Here is a 14,447-nt window from a genome sequence, read left to right on the forward strand (position 1 = left end):
CTACCAGCTCAACCCTCGCGGACCAGTGCAGTACTCAAACGTCAGACTGCCCCAGCCCTGTCCCGCCTCGCCCCCGCCCCCGCCCCCGCCGGCCGCTCCCGGGGCGGGGCGCTCACCAGGGGTCTCGTCGGCGGGCGGCGCCGGCCGCGGCGTGGCCGGCTCCACGGTGACGGTGGGTACGGCACGCGGCGGAGAGGCGTCCCGCGGCTCCTCGGGCGGGGCCGTGCCGTCCGCCTCGGCCACCGGCTCCGCGGCCGCCTCTGCAGACGGTGGCGCCACCTCGGGCGTCGGCTCCGGGACCACCTCTGCCGACGGTGGCGCCACCTCTACCGCCGGCACAGGGGCCGGCTCCGCAGGCGGTGGCGCCACCTCGGCCGGCACCGGCTCTGGTTTCGCCTCAGGCCGCGCCTCCGCCGGCTGGGGCGTGCTGGATTTGGAACGCTGCTTCTGGAACGTCAGAAGACGTCCTCTTCACTCCATTGCAGCGGCACACCCAGCCATTTCCTATTACAGAAACGCGTGAGATATGTCCATTTACCACGCAATACAGAGCTCGACCTCACCCTCCACATAGCCCGTCCCATAGGCGTACAAAGGCAGGCAGACCAATGACGTAACGCACCAACTCAGAGGTACGTTTTCATCAGGTGCGTGTGGCACCCCAGCTACCGAGCGTAAGCAGTCCGGCCACGGACTCTCCGCACTGGATATTAACAACAACATGCAGAGTACGCTACCGAGGGCTACGACAGCATCACAACCGTTCGGAATATTTCATATGAAGCAAAGTTCCTCGTTATTGCACCAATGCACGCGTTGTTTCCCATTCAGAACAGCCAAAGCTACATTTACGCCAGCGCCAACACTTCGCTCATCTCATCACTGTTTGCACGACCGTCAGTTTGTCGGAGATGTTGTCCTGTAATACTGCGGTCACTGTAGGGTGCACTCAGTCACTGGCGGAGACACTCGGTCACTGGCGGGTACACTCAGTCACTGGCGGGTGCACTCAGTACACTCAGTCACTGGCGGGCGCACTCGGTACACTCAGTCACTGGCGGGTACACTCAGTCACTGGCGGATGCACTCAGTACACTCAGTCACTGGCGGGCGCACTCAGTACACTCAGTCACTGGCGGGTGCACTCAATACACTCAGTCACTGGCGGGCGCACTCGGTACACTCAGTCACTGGCGGGTACACTCAGTCACTTGCTGGTACACTCAGTCACCGGCGAGAACACTCGGTTACTGGCGGGTATTCAGCACCGAGTCATTGTAGGTACACTCAGCACTGCTACTGCGAGTGCACCTTGTATACTCAGCCCTTGGTGGGTACACTCTGTTACTGGCAGGTACATTCAGACACTGGCGGGTACACTCAGTCAATGCAGGTACACTGCACGGCGTGCGCCGCTGTCGGCCGCCGAGTCCCGTTCTCACCTTCTTCCTTGCGTCGTCCGCCTTCACCTGCGCCGGCGTTCTGCGCGCGGCGGCGGCAGCGGCGGTGGCGGCGGCGCCGGCGGGTCGGCGCGGCTCGGTAGACGGCGCGCTGGCCGGCAGCGGTCGGCGCGGCGTCGACGCACTGCTGACCCGGCCCGGGGTCCGCGACGCTGCCGTCAGCGACACACCACGTCACGTCACGTCACGCGGGGCAGGCCAGGTCAGGCGGAAGGCCCGTCAGGTCACGTGGAGGGCCCGTCTGGCCAGGCGGAGGGCCCGTCAGGTCAGGCACGCCAGCGTCAGGCCATGGACAAGGTTTCTCCGGTCAGGTACGAAGGAGGCCTGGCTCCACACAGAAGACCACGAACAGATCAGCGACACAGCAGGTCAAGTATGCCAGCCTGCAGCTCACAGGTCACAAAGAACGGGTTCACGAGAAGTCAGAGAATCACAGCCAGGCACGGCTCCTAACAGGCAAGCTACGTGCCATGAGACGCAAGGCAGCCACGGTCCGCGGTGTGACCGGTCGGTCAGACACAGGACGCATAAGAGGAGACACTGGACATCAGTAGTAGACACAGGTCAGACGCCAGACCTTGCCGCCACAAGCAGCGGGATTCCACAGACCGCGCCGCACGCGACTGGGGTCAGTGCAGTCGCGCGTGGACGGGGACAGGCGCTGTTAATAGCACATGTACGGCGGCACATCAACGAAACAATATGCACGCTGCGGAACCCAAGCAAATCAGAGTAAAACCATGTGCGTGATATTCAGAGCATACTCGGTACAAAAACAAACTGCAAAATGGGCGGCGTTATGTGCACTGTACACCGAGCCACTAATACAGCCCAGACCAAGCAGGTTGAAGCCTGCATGAGCCACTGCTGATGCTCATCTACCCTGTCGCAGAGAACGCGTCGAGTCTTCACGTAGTGGCTGCACTAGTTGGCTCGCCCTCCCAGGCGGCAATGCGCCCATCGAGCTTCACATTTTCCGAGGCTATAGCCGACAACGTTACGTCGTCATACCGGTGTGTGATACTGCTATGCGCAGTTTCGTCTGCTCCACATCGCAAGGATATTATGGCGACTTACTTCCGGCTGACTTAACTTCCGACGAATTAATTTGATAAGCTGCACGCGGCGCCGCCAGGATGGGGGAACTGCACCGTTCCAAAGCTATCTGCCTTGAGTTTCCGGCAAGCACTGCTTGAGGATATGATCCGCGTGGATATACCTCGAGAAAATGAGGGGGGATATCCCTCCTCTACCAATAGCACCGTCCAACTCCACAAACGACAAAGAGCCACGCGCCTACACTGTTCCTGTTCACTCTCCGGCGCACTCTGACGGGGGCTCTGGCGGCGCACGGCTCTGCGCGCTCGCCGCCGCACTGGGAGCCGGCGCCATCGCCGGCACCCCACCGGCGCGCGGCCACCGGTCCGGCCGTACCTTCCGCATCGGTCCTGTCGGTCGCCGGGCGGGACGGCAGGCCGGCGATGCTGACCGGCCGCTGGCGACGCGGCGACGCCCGCGACCGCAGCGCCACGCCGCGGCCGCCGGCGGCGGCGCCGCTCTGCTGAGAGAGTGCCGAGGACGGCCGGGAGGAGACGCCACCGGCGCCTGTCGGCCGGGCGCGGCGAGCGTTACAGCCGGCGGCGCCGGGTACAGGTCCCATCGAGCGCTGGCGCGCCGGGGACGGACAAGCTACGAGCGAGCGGCGCAGGGGCAGGGAGCGCCACACCGGACGGGGGTTGGAAGGGGAGGGAGCAGACTGAGAGAGGAGAGAGCCACAGAAGAAATTAGGACAATAACTCAGCGAGAAGCAGACACGCGGAGGCCAACAAACACATCAAGTTACAGCTAATCCCAACAATAAGTAACCGGGTAAGAACAATGAAACAAAGATAGGAGAACAACTACAAAACAAGGACAATACCAACCGCAAATACATCAATTTAACCGAGAACCCAGCCCAAAAGAGCAACAATGACAGCGCGGCGGAAGAGGTTCCAGGACACACGGAGTCAGTCCCAAGCCGCCATTTCTGGAAGCACAACCCTTCACGCATCACACCAACACGGAGTCACCAGCTCACGCCATCAGTAGACACATCTGCACATCCTCAAACGACAGCAAGTGTCCAAGGGCGTTCGTACGCGGCACAACAAGTGTTTCAACAGTAACTACAGACAATGAAAAGCTATGTGAGGCCCAATAAAGTCACTTGTGCGCGCCTGCTCGATATTCATTCGCCAGGCATAAGATCTGGCTGTGAATAAAATCCATATACAATATTATACGCGGTTCTGAACCAAAGGCCATACATCCATCGGATGTTAATATTTTAACGCCCTCAAAGAAGCAAAGCGCGTCGTGCGACTGGTTATGGACCGCACTCAGTCAGTGCCAGTCCGTCGGCAGACCGATGAGAGGCCATTTCGCGGAGCTCGGGCATGCTTTCACCCCCGGACGAAAGCCACTCAGCAAACAAACCATCGCCCGGCACGATGCACCGATGCAAGCATGACTCGGCATGGTAATACGGCGCAGTCCCTGTGTGACTCATGCCACCGGCGACCATATTACATTCAGTCCATGCACGTGGCAGCGGCGTGGCCACGCCACCGGCCCGGGGATGCAGTTCAAGTCAGTGGTGCGCATGCCATGCCGTCCAGCCGGACAGCCCAGCACCGGAGGCGACCGGGGCGGCGCGCGCGAGCGCGGGCCGCGCCCCGACCCAAACCAGGTGAGCGGGACAAGCCGGCGCGGCGGCGCGTGTTAGGGCGGCGCCGTTACCTGGACAGGTGGGGGCGGCCGGCGCCGAGCGCCGGACCTCCGGCGGCGCCGGCGGGGCCGGAGACGCGCGCTGTGTGTCTGTGTCTGGCGTGACTGTATGTAACGCGTGGCGATACTCGCCGGGCACGTGGGGGTGACGTCCGGCAGCCGGGCTGCGTTGGGCCTCGCGTTGTGAAACGGCTCGCACTCACTTACCCAGCAGGCATCCCAAAACGGCCCCGAACATAAAACGTAACGCTACCGACCGGAACCTAGGCATATTTACAGGCAGATACATCTCTCAGTGAACAGCCAACCATAAACACTATGTCCTGAGATGCTCCCTTTACAACCGACACACCAGAACGTCCGACGAAACCCTGCTCACCTCCCGCGAATACACAAGTGGCCGCCGGCGGCCCACACAGCCCACCGTGCGGCCGGGTCGGCCCCGTGTGTGCGGTGGCAGTGTGCGCGCACGACGCGGCTACTCACCGAGGGCGGCCGTGGAGCCGCGCTCGCGCGCGGCGCGGCGCAGCAGCATGGCCCGCGTGGGCCGCGGCGCCGGCCCCGACGCCAGGTGGCTTAGGCTCTGGGACATGCGTTTAGCCGGCGGCGGCTGCAGCGTGCTCTCGGGCGGCGGGCGGCGCGCCGGCGGTCGCGGCCTCGCCACCTGGTCCAGCCGGCTCAGCGAGACGGCTTTACCTGGCGAGCGGCGGCGCGGCGGCGGCGGGTCGCGGAACGAGCCGCCCGGCACGGTCGGCATCAGGTCGGAGCGGTGGCGGCGCGCCGACGGCTCCTCTGCAGCAGCGGGCGTCCGAGCGACGGGTTAGGCGGGCGACGACGGTGGTGACGGCGGCACAGGCGCAGTGGCCGGCCGACGGTCCCGCGGCGCAGGCGCCGGTCGCGCGTCACTGGCCACCGTCGACCACACACTGTTCAGGCGCCGCGTTCACGGAGCACGCACGGGTCGTCGTCGCCTCTTTCGGCGCGGACATGAGTCATTGATTGCCGTTAAAGTCCAGTCAACGCGTCGTCCCCCCGGGCTTAACAGTCGATAATCCCCCCCCCCCCCGGCACGCCAGTCGATAACACAGTCAGTCCAAAACACGACAGATAAGTCAAACATGCAGCACGGATGCACTTTCGTCCTGTCCCATGGTCATGAACTGGCAAAAGCACATGGCCATGGGACCGGTCCCACGCTATCCGCCTTTACCGGCCCACTGCCATGCGGCCGGAGCCGCTAATGCGGATGCATAGAGCGCCACCCAAGACAAGGGAGGGCAGTCTTCCAGGGCCCCCTCAGTCCTTCAACGCCTGCACTGTCCCTCAAAACCCCTGAGGGGCATCGCCATCCTGCTCGTCACTGTTCGGCACCACCACAAACGCCGACGATTTTCATCAGCCATGGTCAGCTCGGCTCGACATGCTCCGCCGGGCGTCCTCGCCACCTGCTCACTGACACACACACGTCATCACCCGCTGGCGGGCCCACCGCCAGCCCACCAGACGCACGTGGCACGCAGCGCACGCTTAGCACGAGAGGCCAGAGCCCGGCGGCTGACTGTCGGCCGCCACGGTGGCGCCAGGACAGGCCCGCCGGCTCGCCGTGTCCCTGGTCGGGGCTGGCGGCCGTCGGTTCGTCCGGGCAACGAACCGCGCGGACGGCGCCTGGCCAGCCCCGGCGTGACGCGGGCCGCCGGTCAGAGGACGGATAGAGCAGGGACACGGCCGCAGCTCATCCCGCGCGGACCCCAGCCGGTCGCTCCGCTGCTGTCTGTGACGGACGGCAGCGGAGGACACAAACCGAAGAAGCCAAACACACGGCCGAATACTAACGAGGCAAAACGGACGAAGCGGCACAAACAAACCGCAAAAAGCGTGCGATCAAGCGACGGAATGAATGACCCAAAAACGGCTCCATGGAGGCGAACGGGCGCCAGGTGATGCTTGACTAAATCGAAAACATTCAAGCGAAGCTGCTAATCCGGCAGTAGGCAGCTTGCGACATGGTCTGAACGCCGAAAGCTTTCCACGAAAAGCAAACACGAACGCAATCGCGAGCCAAGAATAACCACCAGTTCTGACTGCGCCGGGGAGGCGAAGAGGAAAGCTCTGCGTCAGGGCGAACAAAAACGTGGCTATAACTGAGGAAATGCGACCAACGAGCCAGCATAACAAAGCAGAAGCTGCGGTTGCAGATCCCACATTTAACGTAGGACGTCAAACAATGTTACTGCAGTATTGCAGCATGTCTGCGATATATGCACACATACATATATACATATATATATATATATATATATATATATATATATATATATATATATCTATATCTACATCTATATATATATATATATATATATATATATATATATATATATATATATAGCAAAAGAGGTACGCAATTCGTTGAATGAAGACCGCACTAGTTTTGACTATAAAAGCTAACTGGTTACCATGTGCACGTGTTACAAAACCCCTCTTTAAAGATCTAGTCAGAAACCTTTACATCTAAGATAAGAGCTCACACTGAGAAGTGATAGTTTCGCGACTGCCCTGACCTCTACCATCCGATGGTGAAAGCCCAGGTCGACGGCGGAATTGAGTGGCGAAATTTAAACGGCGACTCGAACCCACCCCACCACGAGTAGGTGGAATGCAAGCGCTCTAACCAAATGAGCTATCGGGACGGACTAAGCGCGAAACCAAACGCTTTATGACGAGTGGCCAACAAAGCCAAAGTATGAATTACCGCACACAACACAACTTCTGCCTTATAAAGCTGGCTGCAGGAGGAAGCCTGGCACAGAGGCGGGCCACCAGAGCTGCTGGACGGCTGGGGAACGGGCGGCGAGCACGACTGGCCGGGCCAAGGCAGCCACCCCCGACCAAGCCGACCCAGCGTCAGGCGGCCGCCGAGCCATCCGCACGGTCCGGGGGAGTCACACCGCGGCACGGCACACCGGCCCGGGGGAGCCACACCGCGGCACGGCACACCGGCCCCGGGGAGCCACACCACGGCACGGCACACCGGCCCGGGGGAGCCACACCACGGCACGGCACACCGGTCCGACTGCGGCCGCCGCCCGCCACCCACCTCCCGTCCCCCACCAGCAGCCTAAGGCGGGTCAGGTACACGCCGTCCGAGCTGTGCCGGCCGGAGCCCGCGGAGAGGTAGCCTCCCCGTCAGGCTTCACGAAGGCGCGTGTAAGCCCACACGCCATGTGCGAAAGCATGTTGTGCATATGTACAGGGACAAGTGTGATGAATGCCTGTATAAAAAGCTTACACACGCAGGCCACACCTGAAGCGTCGTGTGTGCGTGAAGGAGATGCGAAGCCACATCGGCGGAAAAACAAACTGGGCGCTGCGCGGACCGTGTCAGGAGACTTCACCACCGGCACGTCCGCGCAAACGCAAGCAGCCTCCAACAGAGCCGAACACGAGCCCAGCGTCGCTGCGTGAGAGCCGCCCGGCCAGCAGCCAGTCTCGCGGCCGAGGACTCAGCACGGCCGGCAGCGGAGGGGTCGCCACCGCACCCTGGAGCCGCCGCCAGCGGTGCGGAGCCGGCGGCACTCACCGGCGCTGCGCTCCGGCCCGGCTCCTGCCGGCTCCCGCCGGGCCGGAGCCGCCGAGCCGCCGCCGTCGGCCCAGCCGAATATCTCGCACATGGACCGTCGACATGCGCATGGCTGAAACGCCGGGCCGGGCTCGGGTCAGCACGGCGGACGGGCCGGCGGCGGGCGGGAGCGTCACACGCGTCGTCAGCGGCAAACGGAGCGCCACGACACGCTCGGTCGGCGACGGCCGGTCCGCAGCAGCGTCACCAGGGCTCGACGCCAGGGCGGGGGGGGGACAACCTCTAGGACCCCAAACTGGTGCTCCGACTGGGGCAAAGCGGGTTGAAACGACAAGCCAGTGAAACGATAGACCAGTTGCTGGTGCCAGGCAAGCACCCATGTCTCGCAGGGTCATGCCTTCCCATTGGCGACGCAGCCCGGCGGCCCGGGCGACGGGGCCAAGCACCTGCCGACTGTCCCAGACACGGGACAGACGTCTGAGCGCGAGATCTGTCAGAACAATCTGTGCTTAGTCCCAGCTCAGCCTGGGCTGGAGCTCAGACTGCTCTTAAGGTCGTTAAGTTCTCAAACCCCTGGAACTGGCAGCGTGTGGTGCGGCCGCTCGTGACCTGGCCTTCACTTGCAACCAACGCCATTAATGCAAAATTGGACTGCTCACCGCCCAGAGGTGAGGTCACTTGTTACCGACGCTAGGCTACTACTTGTTACCGACGCTACGAAACACACTGCGTACGCATATAGATGAAACAAGTACGGGAAAGACGCACCCGCTTTCAGTAATGATACAGTCGGAGAATAAATGACAGCCGTGGATGCACGGCCAGCGATCACCGGGCCTGGAACTCTGGGCAGGTCATGACACGCGTTCCGCAGTCTGTCTCGTGCACGGCTCCGGCCCTTCCTCGAACCAATTGCGCCCGGTACATTCACATGCGGTTTCATGCAGCGCGCCCGTTCCGGCCCAGCGGCGCCCTTTCTCTCCCGCTCGCAGGCCGCGGTCGGGCCGGCCGCGTCCGTGTCTCACTCCCGTCTCCGCGCAGTCCAGCCGACCCAGCAGCTGACTCCCAGAGAGAGACACGCTGCCGCCGGCTCCAAGCCGAACAGCTACGTGAGTGCATCCAGGGAGAGGGACTTGTGCAGCATCACAATCCTGGCTCGGTGACGGTGCCAGCGTGGCCCGGCGGGGATGGGTGTACTGTACATTACACACCCCAGCACAGTGGCGGTGCCAGCGCAGCCAGTGAAGGGGGATGAACAGAGACAGCGTGACATCCGCGAACCAGTGGCGGTGTCAGTACAGGCGACATCACGTCCCAGGCCAGTAGTGGCGCCAGCACAGCCAGTTAAGAGGTCGCTCATGGGGGCCGCGGCAGCACGGGCGTGCCCGCCGCGCGGCCCCGACCCCCAGCCCCAGCGCAGGCCGCGTGCTCACCCTGGCCCTGCAGGCGTGCAGAGGCGTCCCCAGGGTGGCGGCGCAGCGGCGGCGGCGGCGGCGGGCAGGCGCTTACCGTCCGGCGAGTGCCGCTCGCCGGCGCCGTCGATCTGCGAGGCGGACGTCCATCTGGGGATGAGATGGGACGTGACCGGCGAGCCCGACCGCCGCCAGAACTCATCGTACCTACCGGCACCGGGCGGCAGCGGCGGCGTCAGCGGCGGCGGCGCACCGGCCGGGTCAGGCACGAGCCGACCGGCGGCGGCGACCGCACGGGCGGAGCGAACAAAACCGAGCGGTGACAATCAGCGTGGAAGGCCGGCTGGCTGCACACTGCGCGACAGACAGCGGTGCGTGAAAAACGGGCGGCGCACAAAAACAAATTAGTGCAATTACACACTCGTGCAGAAACAAGACAAGGGCCGTCGAACCTGATCAAAGACAAGCGCAACTAACAAATGGGGTCGTGTTACACGACATGCGGCGCTGCAAAGTCGTGTGGACAGTCTATCTGATATCCAGCACCACCGTCCTATGCACTTCACGCGTGCGCAGCCAAACGATTCCAAACCGGATGCGAACGAACCCTTTCCAATGGACTTCGAAACCAAAGAGAAACTGTTTCGCAACCTGTCAGCCGCCACAACGGTGCGAGAAACGGCATGCAGTCAGACACCAGCTCCACTCAGCACGCCGCGAACCGGCCTTTGAGCAGAAGCATGCCGCCGCGGCCCGTTCAGGAGCCGCACGCCAGGCGTCATGCACGCCTCGTGGCCGCTCCGCCACGGGCCACGTGCCCGCCGTCATGCACGCCTCGTGGCCGCTCCGCCACGGGCCACGTGCCCGCCGTCATGCGAGGCTCGTGGCCAGGCCGTCACGGGCCACGAGCGGCCGCGTGTGCGGCGCGGCCTCCAGCCGGGCCGCCGCCGACCGCTGCCGACCACCAGCGCTGCGCCCGGCGCCTGGCTTTGCCTGTAAGTCACCGGCGGTACACTAGGTAGAACCCCTTCGTCCTCTTAAGGCCCTCCCTGACCTTCCCACGCCTTGGGAGGGCACGGCGTCACGCTGCTGACCGATCCCCCGAGCCGCCGGAGAGCCCCAGCGCCCGGGGCTGGGGCCCTCCGGCGGCGGTGCTGGCGGACCGGCGCTGTGCTGACCTTTTGCCCATGTCGCCGGTCACCTCCCAGCGCGGCGTGGCGCTGCCGAAGCCCAACATGATTTGGCTGGTCTGGTGCTGGCGGCGCGTCTCCAGCATGGCCTCGCGCTCCTGGTTGCGGCGGGCGATGGCGGCGCGCCGCTCCGCCTCCGTCTCCTCCATCTGACGGCGGCGGTCCTCCACCTGGCCGACGGTCCGCCCACCCCTCAGGTCATGGGGGTCGTACAGGTGACGGCGCAGCGTGTCACACAGATCAGGGCGCAGGCGGTGTTCGGGCTACACGACTAGCGATCGGGTCAGAAGACCTGGGGATCGGGCCAAAAGGTGGATCAGGGTCGGAAGTCTGATCAGGTCAGAAGCGGGATCGGGTCGGAAGGCTGATCAGGTCAGAGGGTGGATCAAGTCGGAAGGCTGATCAGGTCAGAAGGGAGCGGGGAGGGGTCAGAAGGTGGATGGAGTCAGAAGGGGATGGGTCGGAGGGCTGATCAGGTCGAAGGGAGCGGGACCGGGTCAGAAGGGGGAAAGGGTCAGAAGGGGGTGAGTCAGAAGGGGATGGGTCAGAAGGTGGGTCGGGTCAGAAAGCTGACCGGGTCAGAAGGCTGGGGATCGGCTCAGCAGGCGAGGATCAGGTCACGAGACTAGCAATCGGATCAGAAGGCGGGGATAGGGTCAAAAGACTGGAGATCTAGTTCGACATCTAGGGATCGGGTTAAGACCGGGTCATAACGCCATATCACCAACAAACTGTTTGCATCAGTAGTCCATTAAGCCGGCGCGCAATTCGACCCTGCCAACATCTCCGCATGGATTTTAGGTCATAACAGAACAATGAGCCGCAATTAGTTTTTTGTCTCGCCTCACAGCTAAGCTCCGCACCGCATGAATCACGCCCATGCCCTTCCACTTTCTCCACCGGCAGAGAGCGGGGTGGCCTGCACAGCTGTTAGTCGCAGCAGAGCAGCACACAATGGCCAACCACGGCACGACCATTGAAAGCCCGGTCCAGTCGGACGCGGCGGCGAGGGACGCCACCGGGCGGGGTGCGATTAGTGGCGGAGCAGAGTTACCTAGTGACCTGGAGAGACCGCTGTCCCGGTCACACCGACGCCCGACGTCCGCCGGGAGGGGGGGGGGGGTGTCCCCGTGGCCCCCTCCCGACGCGGCACCCGCTCGGATTAACAGCCGCTGTCGGGCAACTGTCCCGGACTTCGCCCGGCTGGACGCGCTGGTCAGATACGTCACCGGCACTCGAACCTTGGCGTGCGCCGCTGTCCCAGCGGCCGTCTCGCGGCTCTCCTGCGTCCAGGATGCCTGTGACCCGTCGCCCCAGCGGTCTCGAGCTCCGTCCCTCCTGACTCCGTCGGCCGTCCCCTGTCTCCAGCCCAGCCGTGTCGGCCCCCCTCAGCCCCGGGCAGCCGGCCGCCCCACCTGTGAGCGTCGCTCCGTCTCGCGCAGACCCAGCTCCCGGTAGCGGCGGCGCCGCTCCTGCTCGGCCTGCTCCCGCTGCCGGACGTCCTGCTCCTCCTGACCGGCACGGCACACGAGCACGGCCGTCACAGGACGCTCGCGCGGCACAGCACACATGCACGCCGGCGCGCGCGCGTGCTGGCGCGCGCCGGCCACGGCGGCGCTGCCAGCTGAGGGTGGCGCGGTTAGCGGCAGAGCAAGCGAGGCGGGGACGGACCACTGACCACGGTGGGGAGGCGAGCGCCGGACCCCGGCGAGCGGCCGGGGCTGTAGTCGGACGCTATCCACGCAGACGGAGCCTGGTATGGTGAAACAGCGGTCAGACACACGCGGCGCGCAGGAACACACCAGGCGCGCCGAGCGGTGGCGCTCGGTTCGCGGACGGCGACGAGGCTGAGAGAGCGCGCGACGATCTCGAGCCGCCCCGTTGGCTACGCCTCGACGGCAAAATGACACACGACATACGGAGTCCCGTCAGAGACGATTGCCAGGCGCTGGTGAGCGCGGGCAGGAGGGCGCGGCGCGGCGCCGCGGACGTCAGCCAGCCGGGCCGGCCTCTCACCTGGCGGGCGAGCTCCTGCCGTCGCCGGTCAGCTTCGTCGCTCTGCAGCTGCTGGTACTGCCGCACTCGCTCCTCCCTCTCGCGGTGCGAGAGGCCAGTGGAGTCGGCGCCAGTGCCATCTGTCGGCGACACGGGCGGCTCCGTCACCGTCGGGCGGGCGCGCTCTCTCTCCGCGCACCGGCCGCGCCGCCGCTCCCACGCCGGTCACTGCGCCGCCGCCGTCGCACAGCCGTCACAGCCAACGCGCGCGGCCCACTAAGCGGCGCCTCTGCCGCCGCCGCACGCGGCGCGAGACGACGCGGCGCCACGCGGCCGGCGCGGCCTTGGGCCGGCGGCGGTGCGACGGTCTCCACGCGGTCCGCGCGGTGCCGGCGGCGGCGTACCGTTGCTGCGGCCGTGGCGGCCCGGCGCTGGGGCGGCGGCGGGGCGTCATGCGTCGGCGGCGACAGCGGTCCGTGACGGACCGCTCAGCGGTCCGCCGCCGCCACCGCAGCCGCCCCGGTGGCGCTGTCGCCCCCCCCCCCCCCCCTCCCCGCCCGTCCCGCCCCGACCCACTTCTTCCCATTCCTGTGTCGGTCCGAGTCGCGGGAACTCTTGCACTCCGCACGTTCCCTCCCGATTTCTGGACTCGATGGACCGGACTCTTTGAACCCTCTACCCTCCTTCTCAACCACAGCCGGTTTTTTTCGTCGGGGTAGCGGCGTCTTCAGGCCCTGACCGGGCAACAGGCGGACCTCTCAACCTTTCCGACCGTGCCGCACCTCTCCCCTCCGTTCCGCGGGCGGGTCCATCCACAGCGCCGTGCCATCAGCGCGGCACGTGCCGACCAGGGCCACACGGGCCACTGGAAGGTCGACGGCCCGGGAGAGCGCAGCACGCGAGGACGGGGCCGACGGCGCGCCGCCCGTCTTTCATCCAATCGCCGTGGATCGGGCGAGGTCACATGCCGCTCCACATCACGCCACACAGGGCGGGTCCGATCAGGAGCGAGCAGCAGCGACGACCCGAGACGCACCAACAGAACTCCTGGTTAGTAGCCACTCTGTCTGCTAGCGGGGCTAATCGGTGTTAAACGGCGGGGGTGGCGCGGGCTACAGCGGCGCATCCTGTGCACAGGCCATTGGCTATCCGAGCTGTTAGGTCAGGTTAGGCAGCAGACATCCAGACCGGCCTTACCTTCCCATGCTTTGCTGCCATCGATTCGAACGGTCCTTCGGCGCCACCCGAGCTGACATCGGAATTCCAATACGCACCAGCTGCGCATACGCGAGCATGAGCTAAGTTATGTGCACCTACTGAAGCGTCGCCCAAACTCCGCTAGCCGGTGCCGGCAGCAGCCTCCGAGGCGGGCGGGCTTGTTTGTGGATCTCTCTCTGTCTCTGTCTCTGTCTCTGTCCCTGTCCCTGTCCCTGTCCCTGTCCCTGTCCCTGTCCCTGTCCCTGTCCCTGTCCCTGTCCCTGTCCCTGTCCCTGTCCCTGTCCCTGTCCCTGTCCCTGTCCTGTCTCTGTCTCTGGCTCTGTCTCTGTCTCTGTCTCTGTCCTCTGTCTCTGTCTCTGTCTCTGTCTCTGTCTCTGTCTCTGTCTCGGTCTCTGTCTCTGTCTCTGTCTCTGTCTCTGTCTCTGTCTCTGTCTCTGTCTCTGTCTCTGTCTCTGTCTCTGTCTCTGTCCTGTCTCTGTCTCTGTCTCTGTCTCTGTCTCTGTCTCTGTCTCTGTCTCTGTCTCTGTCTCTGTCTCTGTCTCTGTCTCTGTCTCTGTCCTGTCTCTGCTCTGTCTCTGTCTCTGTCTCTGTCTCTGTCTCTGTCTCTGTCTCTGTCTCTGTCTCTGTCTCTGTCTCTGTCTCTGTCTCTTCTCTGTCTCTGTCTCTGTCTCCGTCTCCGTCTCCTCTCTCTCTCCTCTCTCTCTCTCTCTCTCTCTCTCTCCTCTCCTCTCTCCTCTCTCTCTCCCTCTCTCTCTTCTCTCTCTCCTCCTCTCCTCTCTCTCATCTCTCTCTCTCTCTCTCTCTCTCTCTCTCTCTCTCTTCTCTC

At 64.1% G+C, this 14,447-nt stretch overlaps 1 protein-coding gene across 1 annotated transcript; it reads right to left on the reverse strand.

The window, feature by feature from the left end:
• Positions 1 to 1,684: 1,684 nt before the first annotated feature.
• LOC119102882 (uncharacterized) lies at positions 1,685 to 12,543 on the reverse strand (the record flags this gene model as incomplete). The annotated part of the gene is given in 6 exon segments (XM_037226332.1): positions 1,685 to 1,701; positions 5,007 to 5,021; positions 9,316 to 9,425; positions 10,397 to 10,578; positions 11,824 to 11,919; positions 12,425 to 12,543. Coding segments are annotated over 4 exon segments (303 nt in total).
• Positions 12,544 to 14,447: the final 1,904 nt, after the last annotated feature.

This window comes from Pollicipes pollicipes, unplaced genomic scaffold, assembly GCF_011947565.3.
Source record: "Pollicipes pollicipes isolate AB1234 unplaced genomic scaffold, Ppol_2.1 Scaffold_5724;HRSCAF=6776_pilon_pilon_pilon, whole genome shotgun sequence".
Lineage (NCBI taxonomy): Eukaryota > Metazoa > Arthropoda > Thecostraca > Pollicipedomorpha > Pollicipedidae > Pollicipes > Pollicipes pollicipes.